This window comes from Molothrus ater, chromosome 4 (genome assembly GCF_012460135.2).
Source record: "Molothrus ater isolate BHLD 08-10-18 breed brown headed cowbird chromosome 4, BPBGC_Mater_1.1, whole genome shotgun sequence".
NCBI lineage: Eukaryota > Metazoa > Chordata > Aves > Passeriformes > Icteridae > Molothrus > Molothrus ater.
In genome coordinates this window covers 20365951-20391820 of record NC_050481.2, presented here as the reverse complement: position 1 = coordinate 20391820, position 25870 = coordinate 20365951, and the positions used below count along the sequence as shown (strand labels likewise).

Below are 25870 nucleotides of genomic sequence, written 5' to 3'. Positions count from 1 at the left end.
TTATTTCTTAAGTATAAAACTGCTTTTTGTCTCCTTTCCTGTTAGCCACAATAAGAATAAAGCACGGAATAGATGATATGCAGGGGTTGCCCTGAACAGACATCAGAGTAGTTCATCTTGTTCTGTCTTTAGTAGCTGGCAGTGATCAATGTCTCAGAAACACTGAAAATTAACTTGCTTCTAAATAAGGTTTTGCCTCTTCAGACAAAAACACTTAAAGCAATACGAAGGATTATAAGTGCAATAGGAATAATGTGTCAGTGGGATTCCCACCTATGTTTAAATCTGAATATGAAGATTTCCCTAGTCAGCCTCCCTCAATTTACACATGCACAGACACTCTACATGCATTACTGAAAGGCTGCTTATGAGTATTGGCAGCTACTAATGCAGTTGCATAAAAAAAGGCAAGGAAGTAGTTGATGGGAGAGAGAAGGAAAGGATAAAAGGACAAGAAGGAATTACATAAATATAGAAGATGTGATCCCAAGTCCAGTAAAGTCAATGGAATGATTCATACTGATTTCAGAAGTTATGAGAGACGAAGTCTGCAATGGCAGAAAACAGATTTCAGCCCCAACGGTAGACATGTTTTTCCTCCATAAGTTCTACAACAGAGGCCATGATGTTTTTATCTAAAGGAATCATCTATAACAAGATTGTTATAGCCCATTTTGTTTCTTTTTAAATGGCTCTGTCAGCTTTTCCTAGTATGTGATATGAGAAATATTTGTTTTATTTCCCCCACCTTATCTCCTAAAAAAAGTTTCTATGCACACACACTCAGGTCTCTCAGACTGTGTTAGTGGATGCACTATCACAGTCCTTGGGGATAATGAAAATAACGTCAGCTGTGAATTATGTGCCCTGCTTGAAAAAAGGGGCATAAGTGACTACTTTGAAAAACTACTTAGCCTTTCACCACATTCCAGTTAGAGATGAGAAAAGGAACACAGTCAGCAGTCTTTATCCTGATGACCGTTCCAGTAGGAGTTATCACCAAGAAAATAATTAATGCAGGATTAAAGCTCCATTTGAACCCAGCAACACGTTCAAATGCACACTATATTCAGATGGTGAGATGGGACAGTGACACTTTCTCTCAGATCTTTACAGAATAGGAAAAACCTGAAGTCTGAGAATATTTCAAGGCTGTCATCAGTCAGCAGGACCAGTAGTCTGCAAAAATACTGTTTTTCATGACATAAAAACCAATGCATTGAAAATTCTTTGTTGTGTCATTGCAAAAACTTCTTGGCTGCACAATTTATGATTAGCACTTAGGAGTAAAACCCTGAGCTTCTCAATCTGTTCTTGACTTTTGATTCCATCTACATGCAGCTCAATACAGACTATATATTGCACATGACCAAGCATAACTAAGTTAGGTACTGTGCCCATCCAAGTTAGCTCTAGCACCCCCAAACCAGTGCCACTTCTATCACATAACCAGCAAGAACCTAGAAATCCTATTTTATAAGGAGCATATATAAGCATTTTAACTAGGATTTTATTACCTATTTTGGCTCCAAATATTGTGTTGTGCTAATAAATATAATCTGTCAGCACAGATGGGGAAAAATAAGAACTAACAAGCAGAAATATTTCCCAAATAGTTTAAGGCTAAAACTATCATTGAAGCTTTCCTTTGCCTTTCTGGTAACATAGATACAAGAGCCTGTCCTGAGGCCTGAGACCAAGTAAATGAAGCTGATGGGAAACAAGACAGCAATATTACAAAAACTTCACCATGGACTGCTTTTTACTATGCACTTTTTACAGACAGAACATCAAACTAGTCCATTTTCTCAGGTACTCTCACCACAACATGGCTACTTAGCAATGCTACAGGATGAACAGCACCAAGGAACACAATTTGCCATTTAGCTACAAACTCCAGAGACAACTCTTGCCTTAAAGCTGCTGCCTCAGGAACTCTTCCAGTTCCTCCCTGCCATTATGCCAGATCTCAACATAAATATGCTTGCATGCCAATACACAAACACACAGTCATTCCATCTCAAAGGTATGGATCTCCATAAATATAGATTTTTGCAACACAGGTACTGTGAAGATAAATGCCATTGCTGGTGTCACATTCAGTCTGGAGGGAATGGCCCAAGACATGGTGAAGAGAGAACAACTGCTTGACAGAAGTACCTGCCAAGTGACAGTGAACTTCCCTTCTTGGCTTCAACCCTTGGCAGTTCACAAGCACAAGAAACTGCTGGCATGCAGGTAAAGCCTTCACTGTCCTCTGGAAGCAGTTTCTGTGGCAGAAAAGTAAGTGGAGGGATGGGATGGGATGGGATGGGATGGGATGGGATGGGATGGGATGGGATGGGATGGGATGGGATGGGATGGGATGGGATGGGAATTTTGTTGGGAATGAGATAGGCAGGCAGCTGCATACACAAACAGGGTCATCAGGGGTGGCCAGAAGCACATCCAAGTTGTTTTGCTGAGAAGGTCAAGGACAGGAGGAGAACCTTACACCTGCCCACCTATGAGCTGGTTTAGCTGCCATGAGTGACTCCTCAGCAAACTGTATCAGGATATTCCTGTGTGAACTCACTCTCAGCTTTGTGCCATTTAGACCCAAAACACTTTTAGCCAGGCTACTCTGCCTTTTGCCAATCACACTTTTTAAAAGACACTTGTTTATTTATAAACAGAGGTAGATTATCAAGAAGGATTTGCAGTAACAACTGTGTTTCTGAGCACTTCTAAATTTTTATTCTAAATCTCACAAACACCTCTCTTCACAGTTTTAAGAAAATTCCAATGATTCTAAAAGAAGAAGCAGACAACCAACATGTGCCTTGCACAGCACTCTACCATTTTTATACTCAATCACGGAGGCAAGAATTCATGAAGACCTGCACCAAATCACCAACCACCTCCTACCTTGCCCCTTACTCTTTTGTGCTAGAACAAGTGCTTCCCTCACTCCTGGTGAAATCAATCTCATTCTTTGTCAAGATGCTGGGAATAAGAGGGATCAGTAAAAAGACAGCTGCTAGAAATGGCTTTGAGTCCTTTAAAAAACATTTACGAGGTAGAGATTGGCCTCCTTAGCCCTATCACGAGTTGCTTCTTAATAAAGTTCAGCTCCTGCTCATATGTGCTTTGAATCTCTTAGTATTGAAATAGTTTTAAGAGGCAAGGTAAACATTTACATACAAGGAGACAAGCAGTCGAAACGCATCTGGCCTCGTTTTTGTGCAGGTCACCACGTGACAGACCCAGCAGAGATTACTCAGCACTCAGTCATGAAAAACAGAGATCCCTTCAAGGAGCAGCTTTATTGACTGACAACTGTGGACTGGCCAGTTCTATTTCATCAGCCCATTATTCACTGTAAATGTGTGAAAAATCCATCTGGTTTTATTTCTCTGTATGCACAAGGTATGAAAGGAAACAAAAACCTGTCTAAGTAAAAAGCAAGAGCATGACAAGAATATTGTTATGGTAAGACCTCATTCTCACAGCTCAAACAGTCTCTGTTCCCTCTGCCTCACACAGATGTTTGCTAACACAATAGAAGGTCCCTCTCTCACATCAGATAAACCAAAATACCACTCTGTGATAGTACAAGACAACATAGTGGCTGGAATTGATAACAGACAGCCTAGAAATCTTTCATTCATCCTGGACTTAGAGTTACTTGTCTCAAACAAGTAACTTGATGGGTAATCAGCCTGTCTACATGAAAAACAAGGAAAGCAGTGTGGGTTTCTGAGCAGGATTTTGGAAGAGGTGAAGGTTTTTACACCAGAAATAGCAAGTCAAAGACTTGACTCCTCAAACACGAAATCAGTATCAGTTGTACTTCTAGCATGGAAAAAGAAAATAATGCAAAATAATAATGCAGGGTAGGACTGGTTTATAACTGAGGAGAATTTGACTTAGCCTGTCTTAGCTACATAGAGCACATGGCCATTGTACCAGGAGGCCTATGGACATACACACAGTACCCGTACCTCAGCAAGAAATGCTGACGAAGTTTATTTCAGCTAAAAGCCTATGAGATATGATCAACTTATGTGCAGAGCTATATTAAATATTAAGCCCCGAATGTTTCGGGGTGTGTCCTGCCTGGCTTCGTCTGGCTTCGCTGCTGGACCAAAGGCAGCAGCTGTGGCGTTTTTCACCCCAGAGATGCCTTTGGCTGGCTGGGTGCTGCAGCTGGGCGCTCAGAACAAGTCCAGGCAAAATAGGAACTCAGTTTACCTTTGGTAGAAAAGATTCAGACGACGGTGAAGAGAAAAGGAGCGGGTTCTGCCGTGTAGCTTAGATCCAGAGTGTATTGTAGCATGGTAGATTTCTGAATCTGGCAACAGCTCCAGACAGACAGACAGAAACAGAACCCCGACCGCGTGGTCTCGTGTCCTTTTTAAGCCCTGGGGACAGGGGGAGGGGAGGGACAGGTGAGGGCCAAGCAGGTGTGAGCAGGGGAAGGGTCAGGGGATGTGGACGCTAGGACAGACCAATGAGCCCGGGCCTGGGGGGCATCTGCCAATCACACGATGCCTTGCTGGAAGGTGCCAGGCAGGAGGGCAAAAAGGGGGAGGGGGAAAGGTTGGCATCCTTGAGGGGGATGGGATAGGTGAGACAGGAAATGGCGACACACAGCAACACAGAGCGAGGTAAGAATACTATTTATAGTCCATGCAAGACTCTGAGAATCCTTTTTAGGAGGGGGAAGAGAAAGACATGAAAAAAGCTTCTACTTGGCCACATTTTCCCTTTTCTTCTCAAATGGAATGTTTATAAAATGCATCTTTTAATATGATTTCCAATATCCTTCCTAAACTACGCAATCTAACAGCTATGTGTAGTTTGTCATTACTAGCTTTCTCTTCATACTCCCTTCTTTAAATATTGTGCAAGATTTGGCTGTTGGCTAATATGAGTAAAGTAGCTTTATTGCTGATACAAAAACCATTTCCTAACAGACAAAAGTAAGTTATGCTGGCTTTTGGAATAGGTTCAAAACTGGTCAGACCCTCTTCTTACTAGAAGCTGAATTACTTCTGCATGTTCAGCTGAGAGAAGTCTAGGGATGGAGATGCTCTGGTACTGAGAACATTTCCAGCCACAGATCATACTCTTCAGTGCAGACCAACTTTCACATTGCAGAATGGGCTGAGCGTTCAGGTGGTGCTCAAAACCCCCCAGGAGCACTGAACAAAGAACTGCCTCCCAGTACTAGGAAGTTATATTATAAGGAATGAAGCTTTTTTACATATCCATGTACAAGGACATGGATATGTAACAAGGGAGTACATCCCCTTGTTATTTTACCTTGCAAACTGTATTTGCAGTTACCACTGAATTTTTGTTGTGATGTGAATGGGAAGTGGTTGTAAACAAAAAGGATTCTGCCTCATAACTGGGGACCAAGCTGGAAACAGTTAGAAACAGGCACCATTCTAGTCATACACCACAAATATTTACTCCCTTACGTGAGCTGAGAGTGTGACACAAAATCTCTAATAGTTTGTGGTCCCCACAAAGAGATTGCAACTTCCTGAACTAAAATACTAATTTAGAGTTAGACTTTTCTTCACACCATGACTCCTCTGCTCTTTCTGGGAATTATGGAGATTTTAAAATATTACTAATTCTCACTAGCAGATGGTAGTAGCACTTTGTCAGAGCATTATTACATTTAAGTTAACACTTTGGAATTTTAATGCAATGGCTCCATGACTTACTTCTCAAACCCTTCCATAAAAGGGCCATTTCAAAGCTTACATCTACAACCACTGCCATCCTCTGGCTTCCATCCATTTTAAGAAGTGGCCTTTGAAATAGCAGTATTAAAAAATGATAAAATACTTTCATATACTAAATGGTCAGGGGGAATTTGTGAAATGAACTGCAACAAGAAACCTCTGTTGTATTACTAAAACAATGCCGACAACAAAATACATCTCCATGGCCCCTACTCCTGAATCTCTTTTAAAAAACCCAAATGCTGGTTACTTCTGAGGAGTAGAGATTTGTTTACTCATTGCAGATGCCTGGAGGTGAGAGCAAAAGAAGTTGGCACACGCTTGTTCTGAAGGGAGGATTAGTCACAATGAAGGGATGAGGGCATCGCGGATGTTTCCAACAGCTTCCAAAGCTCCAACACCAGAAATTTCAATATTCTACTTGTTACTCCGAGTTAGTGGTACAAAATGATGCAAGGACCTTGTTTATAGAAAGTTAGCCCCTCTCTCCCTTTCATGTTGTCTATGGAAGTCTGTAAACCTAGTATTTTCTGAAAACACTTGTACTCCTTACTTGACACAATACAAAGAGCCAATTAATTCTAGCCTCAGGGACATTTGGCAGTCTTACAAAAAATGGGGGGGGAAATGCATCCCTTTAAAAAAATGCTAAAAAAACTCCAACCCCACAGTACTTTAATGAACAGACTTTTTTTTCTTTTTTTTTTAATTACTAAATCCTGAGAAGATGATTTTCAGCAATAGCAGTTTCCAAATGCTATCATTATCTACCTTTCCCCAAGGAAGTATTTACTTTGCAATCCCATACATCATTCCCTGTTATTAGAGATCATTGTTCTCAAACAGAAAAATATTCTAAAAAACTACTGTCCCAATTCTTAATGTGTCTCATTTATAGGAAACGCAAGCCACTGGCTGTGCCTTCGCTGCCTTGAATGGGGGTTGGACAAGGTTGATGTTGACAGAAAACCAGACCAAATGAGGACATATGCCACGAGATAAGTGTGAAAGGAGATCCACTCACCACTCTGGAGCTTCACTGAAGAAAGGTGTAACTTTGAAAGCGAGCTATGCAGCTATTTGAGATGAGGAGAAAGCTAGCACTCGCCCCCTCATTCCATGGAAGTCACAGCAGGCTGTGCATCCAGAAGCAGGCTGCATTATTTACCCTTTCCTCCCTCCCTAAATTAGGTCAAAAGTCAATGGAGCAGAAGCTGTGGCTGTGTGCACCCCTTCCTCCTACTCACCAGCCACAGAAGCTGAGTTTAAAAGGAGGCATGGCACAGACCTGCCTATGAAAGTAAATGCTGAGAGAGTGTCAAGGCACAGGAAGGTACAATACACTCAGAGTTACCCCGGGAGGAGTGGAAGCTGATACTTCAGTACTCATTGTCTGCATCTGTGTACAATGGCATTAGACAATAAAAAGGTAAAATGGATCTTACTTCTCTGCCAAGTAACAAGGTACAATTATTGGCTGAAAAAAACCCAAAAAATTAAGATCTATCCCAGAAATGAAATGCTTTATGTTAAAACTATAGAGACTAGACAAGGAGAAACAATCCTATTTTCTAATCTGTAATTTAGTTTGCTTTAAAACTTAATATTATCTTCCAGCTATATTGTTCTCAAAGCACTATTTGCATTGTATTACTAAGCTTTTCAGTAATATTTGTGCCATTCCAGTCCCTTCTTCCTCTGGATTTCCCAACTTTTCTCATACGCTTATACATATACCTCCCCTACAAGGCCTGCCCCAAACATAAAGCCCAGTCTCCAAACCACGTAACATTTCCTGCTATTCCCTGAAGGTATCCTGCACTGCCCATTACTCATGCTAACCCCTCCAAATGTTTCCTGCATCCCTCCACCACCCAGCAAACTCCCACCACTGCTGAACACAACTCTCTAATTGTTTTCCAAAGTTCCCACATAGAAGGCATCACCAGAACATTCCCCACAGCAGTCCTGCTCCTAGAGCAGTTCTGTGGCACAGAACATGTTTTTTTCCTGCCCACTGCCTTCAGCCCTTTTATTTAACACAGGCCCTATACTCTTTGCAGCGCTGTCAAAAATGGGAGAACTTTTTCAAGTAAATGAGCATGTATCTCATGTATCAAATTTCTCATGTATCTCCAGGATGCAATCCAATTCCAGAACAGGAGAGCTACTTTGAGGAGCTGGATAATAATTTCCCTAGATTATTTCAATAATATTTCCACAGCAATACAAAAACTTCACGGGACTACCAAAGGAGGCTGCAGATAGTTTCAGAATTGCTGACTACATTTATATATCTCTTTTAGACAAAGTGGGGAATTTTGCTACATATATTGTTCCACTTTCCAAAAAAGGGGTGTTTTCTTCCCATCTAGTCTTCCAAAACTGTACAATGAAATATTTGTCTAAGTGAGACAGAGAGTGAGAGTAGGCATAGGCATTACTCCTGTACTAGGTAAACCCAGAGAGGAGCATGGGGGCAGCTGATGAGGTAACAATTGCTTCTATTTGGCCCATTTTATCAATGCTACTGGCAATAACATATTGTAGGTGATAATTACAAACACATTGCTGCACTTCATTTTATGTCAGCTCTTTCACCTCACAGCCCCAGATCAGGAACTTTTGATATCAGCCATGCAGCATCTGCCCTCACAGGACATCCCTGTAGACATTCCCACCTGCTTTCATCCCCTTGTACCCAAAGTGATCACTCAAAAACATCAATGAGCGAATCTGCCTCTCAAAAGACACAGAGTCTCCAGGTGTACAAACTGAGCTGAGATTTGAAGCTGAAGTGAAAGAGAGATCCAACCCGTCTCTTTCACTTCAGCTTCAAATCTCCTGACAGCCAACTTTTTGTTTCATATTTGTACAGCTTCCAGCACAGTGGGGGGGCCAATTCATTACTTGTTTTCACATTATGGCTTCCTGCCTGCAAGCAAAAAGGCTCCCAAATCTTCGTGTTGTTACCTAGGGTGGAAAGTAATGCCATCCCAAATTAAGGAAAAATCCAGTCAAGTATTTTCAATAGTCCTTCTGATTAATGAAAAAGTGTGTATTTATATATTGTAGATACATACATTAATACATACTCCAGTGCTTGCTATCAGCTAGAACAGCTCCAGAATAATAATTTTAAGATATTTAAAGATATTTATAGCAAACGCATTAGTGGATATACTTCAATACTGCTTCAGCATATTTATTCACAAAGAGGAAAGCCAAAGGAAGACTACCTCTAAGAATTATAACCTACTTTTTGAGGTGTATTTGACCTCAAAAGAGGTCAAGCAAGTGGAATTCCAGAGAAAATTCCAGAGAAAAAACACTTTTATTCGAATAATAGATATCTGTGTTATGGCATGTTTAACTTTTTCCTTACTGGACATTAAAAGCAGATATTTAAAAGCATAGAACACAATGACCATCACATCATCTTGCCATGAGCCTGAAATATGAGAGAGAAATAAACTAACAGAAACAGTGAAAGAGAGCAATAAATGTATTTTAATATGAGCTAAAACAGCTATCACTTTTACTTGCATTTAACAATGCAAGCCCACACTGCCACTACTCTACAGTGGCCTTCACTGAGCAAGATCTGTGTCTTTTCTACTGCCTTCTTCCCTTTGACAACCCTCCAGTACATGAAATGGTTTTTAAATGTTTCTCAAATGTTTAAGTTGAACACTATAAAGATTGCAAAAAGGCAAAGGATAAACAAAAAGAAACATCCTTGCTTAGTAATACTTGGTCTAGAGATACCCCCACTGTGTGCTTTCAGCCCAGCCAGGCAAGTTTTAATACTGACTGTAATCAGTGAGATAACTCTGCAGTGGTGTCTTGGCACCTGAGAAATACAACTGACGTCTCCAAAACATCCTAAAGGCTCAGGAGCCTGAGCTTGACTGAGTTCCTGCATGCTTTAAAACCAAAGCAAGTCTGTCATCAGGTTTGGGTCCCAAACACAGATCTGGAGTTGGCATCCCAAGGCAGGGAAGCCCACCCTGTGTAAAGTTACATTTCTCTATTTCAAAACAGGCTTGCAAAATTGATATATCTGTGTACGTTAAAATTTGGCATAGCAAATCCAAGCCTGGCATTCAGGTCTGCTGCTCTGCCATCCTCTGCTCTCTCCAGAGCTCTCATCTGGAGCTGCTTTCCACAGCACTGGAGCGGTGCTATTTGATTTTGATTTATCGCAAGTGAATTACTATAATGAAATCACCAACTCGATTTAAGCCTCTGAGAAAGATATGGTTGGACTAACAAAAAATTGTTCTGCAAAACAAGCAATTACTGTCAGGTTCACTGGATATTGGCCTTAGCAATCCAACTGATTACAGAAAGTTAATGTTTTAAAAAGCAATGAAAAAATAAGGTATTAAATCCTTTAAATCTGCATGAAAGGCTCCAAGAGGAATTTTACAGTTATTTTCACTGCATATTTTATTAGATATGTGATATTTTATTCATGGGTAAAGCAAATATAACAATTAGGAATAATTAGCATTTCAGCACAGAGTGTTATCTACTACATTAAAATACCCATATAACTCCTCATTTAAATTCTTATCCTGACATTTTTTCCCTTTCTGGTTCAGGACTTTTCCATTGAGCATAGCATTTACAGGAACATTATACAGCTCCCAAAGAAATAGAAACAGACAGAACTAGTGGCTTTTGCCTTTGATATCTTATTTTCTTCCCCTCCTTCCATTTTTACTCATTTTCTTTTTCAATTTCCTCTTGAGTATAGAGCTTGTCACATAAGCCCAGCACAACTTCCGAGTAACTTTTTCCCTTTCATCTTTTCTTTTCTACCCTACTCCCCCACATTCCACAACTAATGTGTATAATGGAAATCTACTTTACATCTAGCCCTGCTCTTACAAATCCATCAGTTTACAGTTGACTAAAACTAGAGTAATAGTCTCTGTACCTCTTCCACCATAACTTTAGTGCTACACAGAAATGCTGTAGTTACTCTATTATCCTTTCTCATTAAGTGTCACTTTTTATGAGCGCTTCTCTTTCTTTTTTTTTTTTTATATTATTTAATGCAGCACTTTCAGCTCTCAGAATATCCCTTCCTTGAGCTTTTGTGGTGAGTCCCAGACCAAAGCAGGAAGAAGTCTCTCCAGCTCAAGTGCACTCCGTGGTACAATACAGAACATAAAACACCTCCTTCTCTGAATTAAGTATATTATCACTGAAACTAGGACATAAATTCTGAACCTTACAAAATTACAGCAGTGCACAACATCAAACGTGCTCCCTTGCCAGATTTCAGAACTGTCTTCCAAACACCAGCACATTTCATTTACTAACCTTCAATTTCAGCCTGTGTCCTGCCTGTTAGAGAGAGCACTTACAACTCTCCAAGTCACATAAGCCTTTATTAATAATCATGGTTGCAGGCACAGGAGAATCTTTCCCTTAAATCCATCAGTTCTCACAACTTCTTGGCCAACAACAACCAGAAACCAAAGCCTGACACTTGTATAGAAGAATAGCAGAGGAAACTGCCCTGATGGTGCTCCTGGGAAATCCAGAAAGATACAGCAAGAAAGACACATATTCCTGGCTCACTCTTCCTTCCATTTCAGTCTAGATGTTTAAATTACCATGACAATAACACACAATTATATTCTGCCTCTGTAGTGGGTGACAACAACACTTCCTCTTGCCCAGTGCTGCATCAAATGCACAAACCAGCTAAAAGCTGGCCCAGAAGGCTTTGCCCAGGCCTTCCTTACCTGATGCTGAGGATGGATTAACCATCACTCCATCAAACTGATCCAACATGCATTTAGCACACATCCCATGCCACATGTCACACTGCACCCCCTCAGTATTGCACCTTTTCCAATGCAGCCTGCCAGCCTAGATGAGCCAAAGCCATGGTCAACATTACTCCAAAAAAGGCCAACACAGCTCATTTTGGTAACTACTGCAAGCAACAGGACAGCAGCTACGTCCTCATGGACATAATACATGGTGCAGGAGGGTAATGTAGCACCAGAGAAGGAGAGGAAATGCATCTGTGTGCAGGAAGCCCTGTAGGAAGCCAGTGGCTACATGGCAAGCCTGGGGTACAAAACACATCAAAGAAACATGAGCTGTGATGAGCAGCTCCCAGCCACTCTGTCAGGGTGCCAGCAACCTGCCTGCTGTGCTTTACTCCTGGGCTGTGACAGTCATGCTTGTCTCTTGGCACTTCTAGGTAGCACAAACTTTTTCTGGGGCTCTCATAGATGGGTGTGAGCATGAGCAGAGCCATGAACTGGACTGTAAGGTTCATAGGATGCACAGGTGTCGAGCTGCTTTGACACACAAGCCAAGCCTGACTCTCAAATCAACGTTTTCTTCAAAATTTCACCAGCTTAGATAACAACTGACTTCTGGAATTCAAATCTAACTGAAAAAAGAAAGTGACAACTGAATTTGCAGATGCAGAAGGTATCTGAATTTGCCTCGTTACTAATGTATCACCTGAAATCAATCTTTGGCACATACTGTGTTTCATAATATATGTGCAAAACATGTTCTCAAAGTTTGATTATTTTCATATAATTGCTCAAAATATTAGAATACTATTTCCTTTTCTCATTCGTCACTTATAAGTCCAAACATCAATGGTAATACCTGTGCCTAGTAAGTTTTTAAACATTCAAGATATAAAAAAAATATGTTTGGAGTGTGTGTAGATGGAAAGAGTGTTACCATCTTCTCATATATAAACCAGTTAATTAAGAAAATTTATTAGAAACTGATAGCCAAATATAACTACGCTTTCACATAAACTGTTTTTAAAACCATTTCTTACTGTGCTGAAAAAAAAATCAAGCAGTAGAGTAGCAGTAACAAAGAGTGAAAATACAAACCTCAACTCAAAAGGGAAAAGCCTCCAATAAATTTCAGCCAAAACCAGGCTGTCATGGCAGATTATAGATAGCTATATATCAAATGGAAGAAAATGATGTAAGTTCAAGTCTATATCTAGGGAGTAACCTAATGGCTTCCAGAAGTCATCTCTTGCCAATACCACTTGCTTTCCAGGGCCAGGGAGTGGAAGAGAACCATACTTAATGCCTTTGTTCATTAAGTTAAATGAACCTTAGTTGGTAGGTTTATGTAGTCACAGTCTTGAAAGATTTTTCTCCAGTGTGTTTTTTCAAAGATGGCATTGTGAGAATAAAGGCTCAGTGCATCCATAAGTAGTCATGTGAAAGCACAGAGCAGCAGCAGTGATTGCCATGTCAGACATTTGTTAGGGCACCACTTGAAAACGGATGGCTGATTTTTTTTTTTTTTTTTTACTCTGCCTTTATCAAGGACAAAGAACCTGATATAACACTACTAAGAGTTATTTAAGAACATGAAAAGGAGCTGCCTGCTGCAGTCAGCAATCCACAGGCTCAGTTTAAAATCTTCCAAAGTCAACTTAGCCACTCACCTGGATTATGACAGACTCTGGATCAGGCCCTGATGATGACGACTAAGAAACGCTCCAGAAAGCAGTGACACCTAATGGCAAACATGCCTTTGGATGATGGCAAACCCTAATCTATGGTGTGCAAAGTCATCCCTCTTCAGCTACAGAGTAACTACCACACATTACAGGGCCTGAAGCGCTGCCACAAATCCAAGCACCTGGGAAAGTGTTTCAGAAATAAGGAACACAGAAGCAGAGAGTCTGTCACGCAGGCTGAGCATTTAAGCAGAACGTAGTTACTAATAGAGCTCCTGGCTGCTCAGCCCCAGCACAGCGGGTTCCAGGTCCTCACTCAGAGGTGTGTTTAAAATAAGCAAGTAACCTTCTCACATCTTAGAGCAGGGACAACAGGGACCTGAGTGCACCCCTGCAAACTCTACAGGCACACAGAGATTTATTTGGTTTTAATAAATCTGTTTTGCTTGCTTCTCTTGTGCTTTACAAATGTATGTGAGAGTACTGTAATGAACAGTTGGTGGCGTGCACTACATACCTCCTAATGAGGCTTCACCAATAGCACAGCAAATTAAATTCCTATTACCAATTCACAACACAACCCCAGCTGCACTGTAGCACATCAGCTTACAAGAAGAAATGAGACAGGCATCCCACCAAACAACAAGAATCCCTTTCCTTTTTACAGAAAAAATACATTTTAGTCATCACCAACATCCAGAGAAGAAACAAGCAATAGACCCCATGCTGGAATTGCCTTGATATTATTAACCATGGTACAGAAGAGCTTAAAGGTGTGAGCCAAAACTCAGGACCCAGCAATGCTGGGAACTTGTCCAACAAAAGGAATGCAGCAGTCCTCGCCTACAAAGCTGAGAGGAGTAAGGTAAGGGCAGAACCGATTTTCTTTCTCAGGAAGAAAAACTTTTATCTATAAATATATTAAAACCAGATGTATATGTAGAAGCATATATAATACATAGCTATATCTATTTATGAAATTTCCATTAAAAATAAAAAAAGCCAAGGGCAGTACACAGTTGACTGTGTATGACTAAAGTTACTGATAAACATAAAAACCAACTTGAGGTAATCCAGGAGGCTGAACTAGATCAGCCTTCAAAAATCCTGTAGAGTGTTTTTTCAGCAAAACTTTTGTACCACACTATGTGCCTGCTGCCCTGGGTGATTTTGCAGCACCCAATACACATATATCTGCCTATGTGTTTCTAGAGACACAATAGGAAATCCATAAGCATGAACAGATGTGTTACTGTGAATTTATCAAGGGAAAATAAGGAGCACAAAGTACAAAATATAAAAGCATGAGACTATCAGCAGCAGAAGATACAAAGCATAGGCAAATTGTGTGGTTGACAAGGAATACCATCTAATCCCTGCTTAATTAAAACACTGTTCTAAACTCCTGTTTAGGGAGTGGGGAGTGTGGGACGACTGATGTATGAAGGAAATATCAGGCAGCGTGGCTAATCTCAAAGACTTGGGAGCTTTCGAGCTACATAAATCAGAGCGACTTTTTGAATAGCCTCATAAAACACAGAATCATTACCATTCCACTCACGACTTTCAGATTCTTCCTAGAGCATACAGATCATTAGGAAACTTCTAAGCAATCAAGTAATGTGGGACTGATGAAATTACTCAATCAATGCATGGGCTGAGAGAAGCAGCATAATACAGGATTGCACAGTTTTGACATGGTAACCCTGCCCCTTTCTTTTTTATCTAAGGGTAAGGAAAATTATAGTGGAGTCGATTCATTTCACCATTTTCACAAGAGTGCTTAATGTAGTCTTTCTGAACTGCCAGTTCCTATTTATAATAGCAGGGCAGCAGAAACGTACAGACTATAAGCAGCTCTACCAATGTTTAAAATATGATACAGGAAAACCTTTCTTTTTAAATGTGCACATGTACATATGCACAGACCTTCTCTAGAGATGAAAACCAGAATCTTTACACAGAAGACAGGAATATGAAAAGGCATTATCACAGATACCAGTCACTGTATCCCTCCCACTGACATCACCAAGTCGTTAATGTCTACTCACTAAATGGTAACATTTTTTTGGCATTGTCTAAGAGAGGACTGATAAAACACTTTGAGACAGAAAGCATCCTTTTACAGGAAACACATAAAATAAAACATAGGCAAGCAAGAGAGTTTGTGCATTATGTTGAAAAAAGTATGTACTATTAGGAAAAGGGTATGCACAGGTTATTCTTATGTTATTTCTTATGATCATCTGCCCCTCTCAAACATGGGAAAATATTTTCCACTTGAATATCTTAGCACTGCAGAACGAAAAAAAGATAATGCATTTATTCTGTCTGTTGCCTAAGGCATCAGAACTACCACTGGTAGTATTTCTTTTCCCTTGAACTGAGCATTTTGGTTTTTTCTTTGGCTTTTTAAGTTCTTCTGCAGTTAATTTCTTCATAGAGTACCCTGCTACTGTTTTTTCTCACTCATTTAAACAAATACAGTTTATTACTTATGCCTAAATATTTATATTTTATACATAAATGTATTTTATACAAGTGGAAGAAAGCAAAAAGGGATCAGAAGATCAGGTCACAAAATACAGTGGTGTTACTTGGGGCCAAGTTTTCATCTGTGAGCTGTACAACTTGGAATATTTAGCTGGGTACTCATTTACTGTTAGTTCTGATTTCAGGTAATTTATTTTCAGAGTATACATTTTAGTAGATGTACATTTTAGCTCTGTGTACCAGTTATATAGTTTGCCATTTTCATGGCAGCATAAAACAGTCTATAAAAAGAGCTAATCCCCTTGTCAACTGTACTAATTGTCTCTCAAGACAAATTGTGTGAGAAGCAACTGCTTTGGTTCTGCTAGTTTGGGTTGTTGGGGTTTTTTTTTGCTTTCAGTGAGAATTCACTGCGTTGATGTATCTAATCACTACCAGCATTATTGAAAAAAATAATCAAAATGTGTTGCATTTCTCAAATAAAATTAATAAATCAAATAAATTTTCGTTAACACGAGGGGAGAAAATCTGTCGTCTCCCCTGACGGCAGTGCAAAGGCACACGGCTTGCCCAGCAGTGCTGCCTTAGCCAGGAGGATGGGCGACAGTGGATTGCAAAGAAACTCCTGATATGCTGCACAGTCAAAATTTCCCCCCAAATCCTAGGATGTAACCGTTTGCTACAAGCTCTTAGGAAAGAAACCCTAAGACGTAACTGTCTCCTAGTGTCGCTTTAAGAGTCTGCAACTGGGAAGAATTTAAAAAGTCCTTCTCCCTTTAAAAGGAGGGCATAGAGCGCTACCTCCCCGTGCAGTATTTGCTGCTCCAGTCTCACACAACCAGAAGGACTGACCCCTGTAAAGTTGCGGTACCTAAGGGCAGCGCTGGCTTCTGGGCTTGGGGACAGCTACACGGAGGGCTGGCGCACCGCTGCCCTAAAATCGGTCCTGCGGGAAAGCTCCTGACGGCCGCGCTTTCCAAACGCTCTCCCCGCTTCCCCTTGCACAGAAACCCGCTACGGATCCCCACGACAAGCACCGGCAGACATATTTATAAAGCCAACCCCGGAGAGAGCGGCAGCTGCCCCACAGCCGGGGCCGGCACCGCCCCAGGACCCTCCCCGAAGCCCCGGCGGGACCCTGCCCCGAAATGCCCCTTCCCCGGGGCAGCGCGGCGCCGGCCGCCCGTCCTCCCGCCCCCGCTCCGCCTGCGTGCGGTGCCTGCAGATGGGCGAGCGGCCGCGGGGGAAGCGCCCTCCTCTCCCTCCCAGCGCATCCCCGGCCGGCGCAGGGGGCCACCCGCTCTCGCCGGCCGCGGGAACCGAGCGCCGCTCGCCAGCGCTTCCCGGGGATGCGCCCGCCGAGAGGGAGGGAGGGAGGGAGGGGAGTCGTGCCGGAGAGGGCTCGGGATAACGGGGAGCGAGGGGGCACGGGCGGCGGGCAGTGCGGGCAGTGCGGGCAGCGCCGTGCTCCGGCATCAACCCGAGCTGCCCCCTGCCCTTCCGGGGCGGAGGGGAGGCCGCTGTCCTTGCCGGGAGCGGCGGCTCCGGGAGGCGCAGACGGGGCCGGGGAGTGGCGGCCGGGCAGGGGGTGCCGGCCGGCCGGAGCCCCCCGCCCCCGCCCGCGGCAGGGGAAGCGCTCACGTTGCCAAACCACCTGTTCCGCCGCGGGAGAGGAAGGCGGGAGGGGGGTGTGAAGGAAGGAAAAGTGCGCGGGGTGGGGGCTTCGCGTGGCTGTCACCCTGGTGTGAGGAACACGGGGAGGCGTGGGGTGTCCCCCGGCCGAGGGCGAGCCGGGGCAGGCGGAAGGCAGGCTGGAGCTGAGGGGCGGCGGGGAGGAACCGGGGAAGTGCCCGAGCCCTGGGCGCCCCCATCATCAGCCTCATCAAAACCTCAAGGTCTAAAGCACGCACATACCCTGCCGCCAAGAAACCTTTACACAGCGCGGTAGGGGAAAAAGAGGACGCCTGAGGTCCTGGTGGAAAGCAATCATAAGAGAGGACTAAACAACAAGAAAAAGCAAGCGAGGAAGCGATAAAAGATAATGGGGGCTACGGGGGGAGGGGGGAAAGCCTTCCAAAGAGAGGAAAGGTTGCAAAGGAGAGCTGGAAAAGTGTCCAGCAGCACCAGCAGGCGCAGCACCCCCTTACCGATATGAATGATTGAATCTGCAATCGTCGCTTTCCAGGTTCGAGTCCAACAGACGGACACGACCAGGATGAGGGAGAAAACTTCCATCTCCTCCGGAGGTCCAGGCTTTATAACAACAGATCTCTTCGCCAAACGGTGCTGCCGCGGAGGACAGCGCAGCGCAGGAAGCCCAAGAGTTTGAGGTGCAGCCGGAGGAGCGTGTAAATCCCGATGGCTGGCGCAGAGCCGCGGCTGGTCAGGGAGCGAGCCCGGGGCTCCGAGCGCTTCTCTCCTCGGCGAAACCCCGCGTCACTTCGCGGGGCTCCTGGGCAGCACCAGAATTGCTGGGAGCGCCGGCAGCAAATCCATCCAGCCCGGGCGCCGCCGCGGGCAGCAGACGCCTCTGCTGGTCAGACAATCCCCATCCTTCCGCCGGGTCCAGGGATCCGCTCGGTCCCGCTGCTGCACAGCAACTTCCAACCCACACCACGCACACGCTCACACACAGACACAGACACACAGACACACACACGGGCAGACACGCACACGCGAGCAGACACCCACAAACCCTCTTGGCCAGAGAAGCCCCAGGAGCCCGCAGCAAATAGCTCGCCTTCAGCGAGGTGGGAGGAGCGGGCGACCGAGGGAGCCGGCGATCCCGCTCCCAGCAGCCAGATTCCTGCAGGAAAAGCCTCCCCGGAGGCCAAAAAACAAAGTGAACTTCAAGGTAATGCAGATAGTAATGCAGAGATTTCCCCCCACCCTTCGCTCAGAAAAATCGCTTCCCACAACTGGAGGAAAAAAAAAATAAATCTGCCAATGGAGCCCAGCGTGCTGTCTCTGTCGCGCAAGGTGGTGGTTGGACAGGGCAGAAGCGAGAGGAGGAGGAGTACCCGGAGCGAGGCAGAGGAAGGCAGATGATGGTCTGCAGGTTGCTTTTGGATCTTGCTTTCCTGGTGGGATGCAGAGAGAGCTGGCAGCTCCAGCACCAGCCAGCACGTTGCCTAGAAATGGATCACCTAGGAGAAGGAGAGAGAGCGAGAGATAAGTGCTATCAGCCAGAGAGGGAGAAACAGAGAGAGCGAGCGAGTGAGAGCGCTTCTCTCTAATAACCACCTCCTCCCCCTATCTGCAATACAAGGGAGAAACAATATAGAACCCTCGTCTCCCTTGAAATCTTCAGCTGGGACTAAGGAACAGACATAGGCAAGAGTGCATCCAGCCTAAAAATACATCGGGGAGGGGGGAGAAAAAAATTTTTTGAAGTGTTATGCTCAGTTTAAAATAATTAAAAAAAAAAACAAAACCACCCCATTTATTTAACCTTGTAACTCCACTGTGGGGATCAAGTTCAAAGCTAGATGGGTACTTCTGCTTCTCAGTCTTTGACAACTGAGTCAGGGACATTACTTGAAGGGGAAAAGGAAAAAAATAATCAGGGACACCTGATTATTATTTCCCTCTAGGGGAAAATGAAGACCTAAAAATCTATTAATATTACTTTAATTATCTATGTTCTTGATGGAATTTTGCACAGCTCTTTAAAGCAGTGAATTAGCTTTTTTCTTCCTCTCTCTTTAGGTAGTGGAGAAATTTCTATGGGAAACATTTAGAGCACACTTTTCATGCTCAGGGTTCTATGAATTCATTAACCGATTAATCCTCAGACTTCTCGTGCTGTAGTTAAATACATTATCCCCATTACACAGATAGAGAATTGTACAGAGAGGTTAAGTATGTTCCTACAAAACAGTCTAAATCCCCACTTTATGTCTTAATACACTTTTTTCTGACTTTGATTTTTCTAGTCCCACCAGAGACAGGAAGGAGAAATCAAAGAATTGCTCATAACATAGCAGTTTATATCCTAAACTCACACAAACCATTGATAAGTCCTGGTAGTCAACAGATCAAAAGGTTGATCAACCCATTTTCTTCAGAAGGAATCTCTTTTGAAGGCATCTTCTTAGTTATAACACTTGTTAGTTCATCATACCCAACTTGTAAGTTTCTCCTCTTTCTCCTGACTTGCGTATGTCTTCTTTCAGCTGTGGGACTCGTTGGCAAAAACAGTTGTATGCCTATAAAATTTCAGGGTTTAGTTCAAGAGGGAGAAATAAGCTTCTCAAGAAAAGCTAAACTAAACCAGCGGCAGGATAATTGACTCTACCAAAAGAAAAACGAAAACAAGCCAAAGCAAAGTAGCCAACACCACCAAGAAAAAGCACCAGCAGCACTTTTGACTTTGCTTAGGTCCACCTCGGCAGGAGAGAACTTCTCTATAAATGGGAGCACCCAAAATGCTTTAAGCCCAATCCAAAGCACAAGTCAGGGCTCATCTTTTCACAGGTTAGAATGGACTCTCTCTTTTCTACGTGCTGAAACAAATCACAACTAGAATTGCTTTAGAGACAAAAGCAAAGGTATGTAAAGATAACAATAGATGAGCAGTGTGAAGCTAAAGTCTCACAAATTATGTCACTCACATGCTGCATTTGTACCTATCATCTGTACATGTCAGATCTGTTATCAAGAAGGGCAAACAGTAAAAAAGAGTAGTTTTTTTCCTACAAATGACAATTTATGCATAATATCAGTGAATGTAATGGGCATTAATTTTACAAGTAATAAACTCCAATTAATCTGAGAAACTTCTGGAGCTGCTTGAGTCATTATTAATTCTTCACAAAAGAAGAGAGTTCACAAGAAATGTTAATTCACTTCTTTGGGGGACATGTCAGAGCAGTATTCTTTAATAATTGTACAATGCACAGTAGGCAGAATAGGAAATGCAATGGAACCCTTTGGAAAATTATAATTTTTTAATCCTCAGTTTAGATATTACTAAGAATTCGAGGCCTTATCTAGGAACCAGATACCCTTACTGACTCTTTAAAGCATATAGTACCCTGAACTGGCCACACTAAATCGAATTTTTTGCAAAAGTCTGTAGACACATATAAAAGAATACAAGAGGCAGCCAAGAGTTTGTAGCTCACAAATACTTTCTAACTAATTAAAAAAATTATTTCCAGTGGAGCTCAAAATAACAAGTCCAGTGGTAAAGAACACCATGTGAAAATTTGAAAGAGACTTAAGTAAATTTAAAAAATGAATTGAAATAAAATTACTTTAAATAATGAACACATTGTTGACTTAATATACATCCATCCCAGAGATAAAGTAACTTTCCCTTCCATTCTCTTTAATACTCATTAAAAACAAAAACTCATATCGCTCATTCAAACAGAGTGAAAAAAAATCTCATGCTATATGGCTAGCTAAAGGTATCATAAAAATATTGAGAAAGAATAGTTGTCTTTTCTATTCAGATACAAAAAAATTGCCAAAAATTAAAGCTAGGGGAAAGAAAGAATTTCAGAACCGAGTTACCAATACTGGGAACATATCCTAAAAATAATAGGCACATCCAGGCCCCTAAAAAGCCATAAGCACTGAGCTCAGGGCTTCAGTGACAGCTGCCTCAGGCACTGTGGAAGCTCAAGTCCCACAGGTTTCAGCCATGCCAGTGTTCCTTCACTGCATCTTCCCTCCCAAACACCCTCAGTTCCATCAGCATCACTCCAGCTCCACCGCTGACCGCCGTGGGACAAGTGCCATCAGCCACCAGCCCTGGTTTCTACCAACCAGGGGAGTGGTTGTCTTCTTTCCAGTAGCCTGACTCCAGAGTGTTTCCAGCCTGTTTCCACTGATCAGCTGTTACAGTGCTGCACATTAATGCAGCCCCTGGAGGAGCAGCAAAGAGAGGTTGTTCTTGTAAAACAGAGGCAGTGGGGGGCACATGGGTCTATCTGAAGTTTGCTGCCTCACACCCACATACAACACCCTGCTACCTCAAACAAGCCAGCCTGGGACCTGAGCTTCTGTCTACAGAGGACAGAGTGCTAAAACCAAAAGTTTCACCTGCTTTTCAGTCATCTAAAGCCTTAACTTTGATTATATAATGCCCCTTTTCCCATCTCTTTGGCTATACAAGCAGCTCTGACCATGCAGAGGTCAATTTCTCATTTGTTTAGTTCTAAGTCCCAGGAGATCCTTCAGGTATTTAAAGAAATTCAGATAGTGATAAGACAGGCACACTTACAATCTTCAGTTTTGGCAGATAAACAGAACAGCTAAGCCTTACAATTACAGTCCTAAATTCCATAGAAGTACTACTTTTCTCACACGTGAACACATCTTTTGCACATCAGAATTTGACCTTTTCTGTCCAAGTGTATTGCCTAAACTTAAACTGTTTAATGAGATGAAATCAAGTAACACCTTGGCTTAGTCCACCAGCCCATTTGCTCCAACACCTTTTTTCATGAAGACCCAGAAGTTATTGATTCAGAGAAAAAAGCCAAACCAAGAAGTATATACACATCTGACTGTTCTGCACTGTTCAGAGCAGGAAAGTGAATAGGAGGAATTCCTTCCTGACTCTACTAAGTCTTCATCCCCTGTCAGTTAACATTTTAGCTTGCATAGTATGAATCTTAGTGGACACTGAGTTAACCTAAAAATAAAATTAATAATACAGGGAAAAAAAACCAAAAACAAACCAACCAAGCAGCATTAAACTTGGTGACCTTCTGTGAATTCCAGCAGTGTCAACTGGCCAAGAGGAATAACATCTCTTTTGCTTACCTCTTATTGATTCCACTGTCCTTCATAACCTAGTCCAATATTATTGCAATAAGAGGTGGGATTAAAAAGAACAGATCATCTGTGGCAGGAGACTATCATTAATCACAAATACACAACAGTGACATCTCCAGTTTTAACAGTTATCCCAACTGTTATTGATGCCATCTTGACATGGGAGAAAGACCTCCACCTACTATTGCTAAGATTCATTTCTATTTATGGAATTTTTAAATAATTTGTTGTCATTTTCACTGTATTTGCTGCTTCTTCTTTGAGGTCTCTGTAGGTCATTTTTAAAATGAATACTCCTGATGAGAAAATTAACGGTAATTCTGCCAATCTCCACATTTCTTTGTTGGCTTTTTATCTCTCTTCAGATTATATTGGAGTTCAGATTTGTCACCAAATAGCAACATTATAGATGAAATGTAGAACCCTGTAACATCTTCAATACTGCAACTCCAGAAAGATAACAAGCAGACTCAGCAACCAGATCAGCACAGGTAGCTCCCTGTAGAGTTTCAATGGGCACAGGATCTCCCCAGAAGTCCCAGATCATATGCTAATTTATATGATGCAAAAATTTATATGAGGCAAAAAATACTAATATTAATTCTCTCTTTGTAATTATTATGATGTAGTCTCTGAGAAGAGCTACCTAAATTAAAACTTGGTATACTTAAGGCTGGACAGATAAGTAGTTCATGACTTTAAAACAACCAACCATGGGCCTCCAACCCATAATTTATGTAGGGCAACATGTTCCATTTGCCAACAGCATTTCAATCTAAATAACAGTTTCCCCCCATTTTTAAAACGCAAACTGACAAATATCCCTCACCTTGCAGTGCTGTATTTTCTTTTTAAATGCTTGCATTCTAAAAGTGCTGATATAAAGCAGCTGAGTGACAGACCTACCAAGAGACCATGTGCCACAAGCAAATGTTCCTGTGCCACCGAGCTGGTGCCCAGACTGTCGGGGAAGGCTGCTCACTCCAAGAGGTTACTTGAGTTGACACATCCACTCAGTCTTTGCTTTACCTGGCAGAGCTTCAAACAAGAAGTCATCTGGGAGGGCTTTAGTTAAGTGGACATCTGTCCATTAGGAAATAGACTTGCTTCAGTGACCGCCAAATAACCTTTAAATTAAAGCTTTCTCCTACTGCCAACTTTTAGGTTGTTCTCTGTATTATGAGAGAGGTCCAGGTTAATAAGACCATTCCAATTCGAAGTAGTGGCCCAGACACTGACTCCATCTGTCCTGTCACACTTGGAGTGAAGCATACACTCTTCAGCCTCTGTCATCCTTCTTGAATAAAGGGGATATTCTTGCCTTTACTTAATGGAATAATTTGAGGACTAAATACACTCATTTTTAAAAATGCAAAGTATTATACATTTTTTCCAATTTCCTTCATTCAGTTTCTGCATAGTTTAAATATGTGAATGTGTGTATAACTGCAAGAGTGTGTGTGTATGTATGTGCACGTGTAGATAGGTAAATAGATAGAAAGCAATTTCATTCGGCCATTATAAAAATAAACAGAACATTAAATATTTGCTGCATTTCAACAGACAGTGCATGATGTGGCCTCGAATATCTTATCACAAAGGAATGTGTCACAAAACCAGAGTTAACAGAGTTAAAACAGAATCAAGAGTTATTCTGCTGGGCTAGAGAATTGAGGAAAAAAAAAAGATCATCGATACAGCACATAGCAAGGATTTCAAAGCTTTCTGCTTTTTCAAAAACTACAATATGGTTGAGTTTCATTGAGAGCTTGTGTTTTGTCCTTTAGCCTCACTACACAAAACTCAGAAAGTGGTTATGAAGTAAAGTCAACCCTTAGAGCAACCAGTGTTACCAAGTGATTTAGCAGGGACTGCTGCTGAGGTAGATTTATTTTGTCTCCATTTAAACTCATGTTATAGATCTCCTCTGTTACCTGAGCCATCCTATTCTGTACCTTGCTTAGAAGCTATTAGGCTGCTGGAGAGAGGAGGACACAGGGCTTAATAGCCATAAGGTTTATTGGGCATGGTCTGAACAGGAAAAAAACCCACCTTGAGAAAACAAAATGGAAGTCGTGTCAAGTTATTAATTGCATTGGTACCAGAGCAAATGGGATGCTCTCAGATACATGGATGTGTAACATCTTTTCAGTCTTATCTATGTTAAGGAGAAACCAGAGAGTAAATTCTCCCTTCTCTTGCTGCTTCTGTCCAGGGAGTATTAAGCCAAATTCTTCTAATGCAAAATCCTTCCTGTCTCTGTAATCACCCACCTAGCTGTCCTCCACAGTCTCTCACTCAAAACTCCCTGTTATTCAGCATTTTGCACAGTTGTCCTCCAAGTCTTTCCTGGTGCCTCCCAAAGATGCTTTACTGTACCTCTACATGGTAAATACACAGTTTCACTTTTCTTTCTTGCTGACATTCCAGCCCTTCTAATATTGCTCCTCCTATTATTCTCAACACAGTCATGGCCTTTGTTGCTATCATCCCTTTGCCCCTTCTTTTCCTTCCTGTCAAGAGCTATAGAAGGGTGAAAGACATGCAAGGCACTCTGCCAAAACCACCTCACATTTATGCTGGGTGAAAAGCAAGTCATAAATGGAGGGGAAAGCCTGTAAGGGAAGCAAGAGAAGCAGGGAATATGCTGACAGCTGCAGACACAGGTACAGTTTGTACCTGTGGATCCTCTATTGGCAGCAGGAGTGGAGTGACTTTCAGCAAGTGCTTGGACAGGTTTGAGAACCTGGGTAGGGCGTGACTGGCAGTGAGAGTGCAGAGACAGCACTCCTAGCAAGTGGCCAAGGATATGGGTGTGTTTTCTGTTCCATGTCTGTGCACCTTACTCCTAGCTCCTCTCCCAACACCCATTGATAACTTTAGGCTCATTCTAGGCGCAGGCTAGAAGCCACCACAGTGGAGAAGCCAAATACATCAGACCCTGGAGAAGATGTGGACAGAGGAGAAGTCAGGAAGGCTGGGAAACTGTCTTTGAGAACGTGAGGAGAGAAATCTGTAGGAAAGCTTTGATGACAGACAGCAGAGCAGTGGCAGAGCACAGTGAAGTCACAGTTCATATCCAGGCAGCTCCTCATTTAGCCTTTCAGTGCCACATGGCTGGAGGACTCTGACTATTCTGGGTACTACGTGGAGTGAAAGAGCCAGCCGAGAGGAAACCATTTTAACTGGTCTCTTTCCACACCTTCACTGCTGCTGAGAAGAGAGGAGGCAGGTTCAATTGTGACAGTAAAAGAAAGGCCAGTTGGAAGTCATCACTGAACCAGAAATGCCACATGCTGATTGCTTTGTATAATGCAAGACCAGATTCAGCTCAGTCTTTCCTGCTGCAAGTGGTGGAAGAGATAATCGG

General features: G+C 42.4%; 1 protein-coding gene across 2 annotated transcripts in view; it reads right to left on the bottom strand.

Moving 5' to 3' along the window:
• The window catches only part of GRID2 (glutamate ionotropic receptor delta type subunit 2), a 687526-nt gene extending 669380 nt beyond the window's left edge, over nucleotides 1-18146 (bottom strand). Inside the window, exon 1 of one of the 2 annotated variants that reach the window (XR_008508327.1) lies at nucleotides 17859-18035. Coding sequence is in view for 1 of the 2 variants with exons in the window: in XM_036382204.2 (XP_036238097.1) it covers nucleotides 17859-17946 (88 nt within the window). In the remaining variant the exon portion in view is untranslated. Of the gene's footprint in view, nucleotides 1-17858 lie in introns of both variants that reach the window. The other variant, XM_036382204.2, reaches the window with a different exon arrangement.
• Between the last annotated feature and the right edge of the window lie 7724 nt (nucleotides 18147-25870).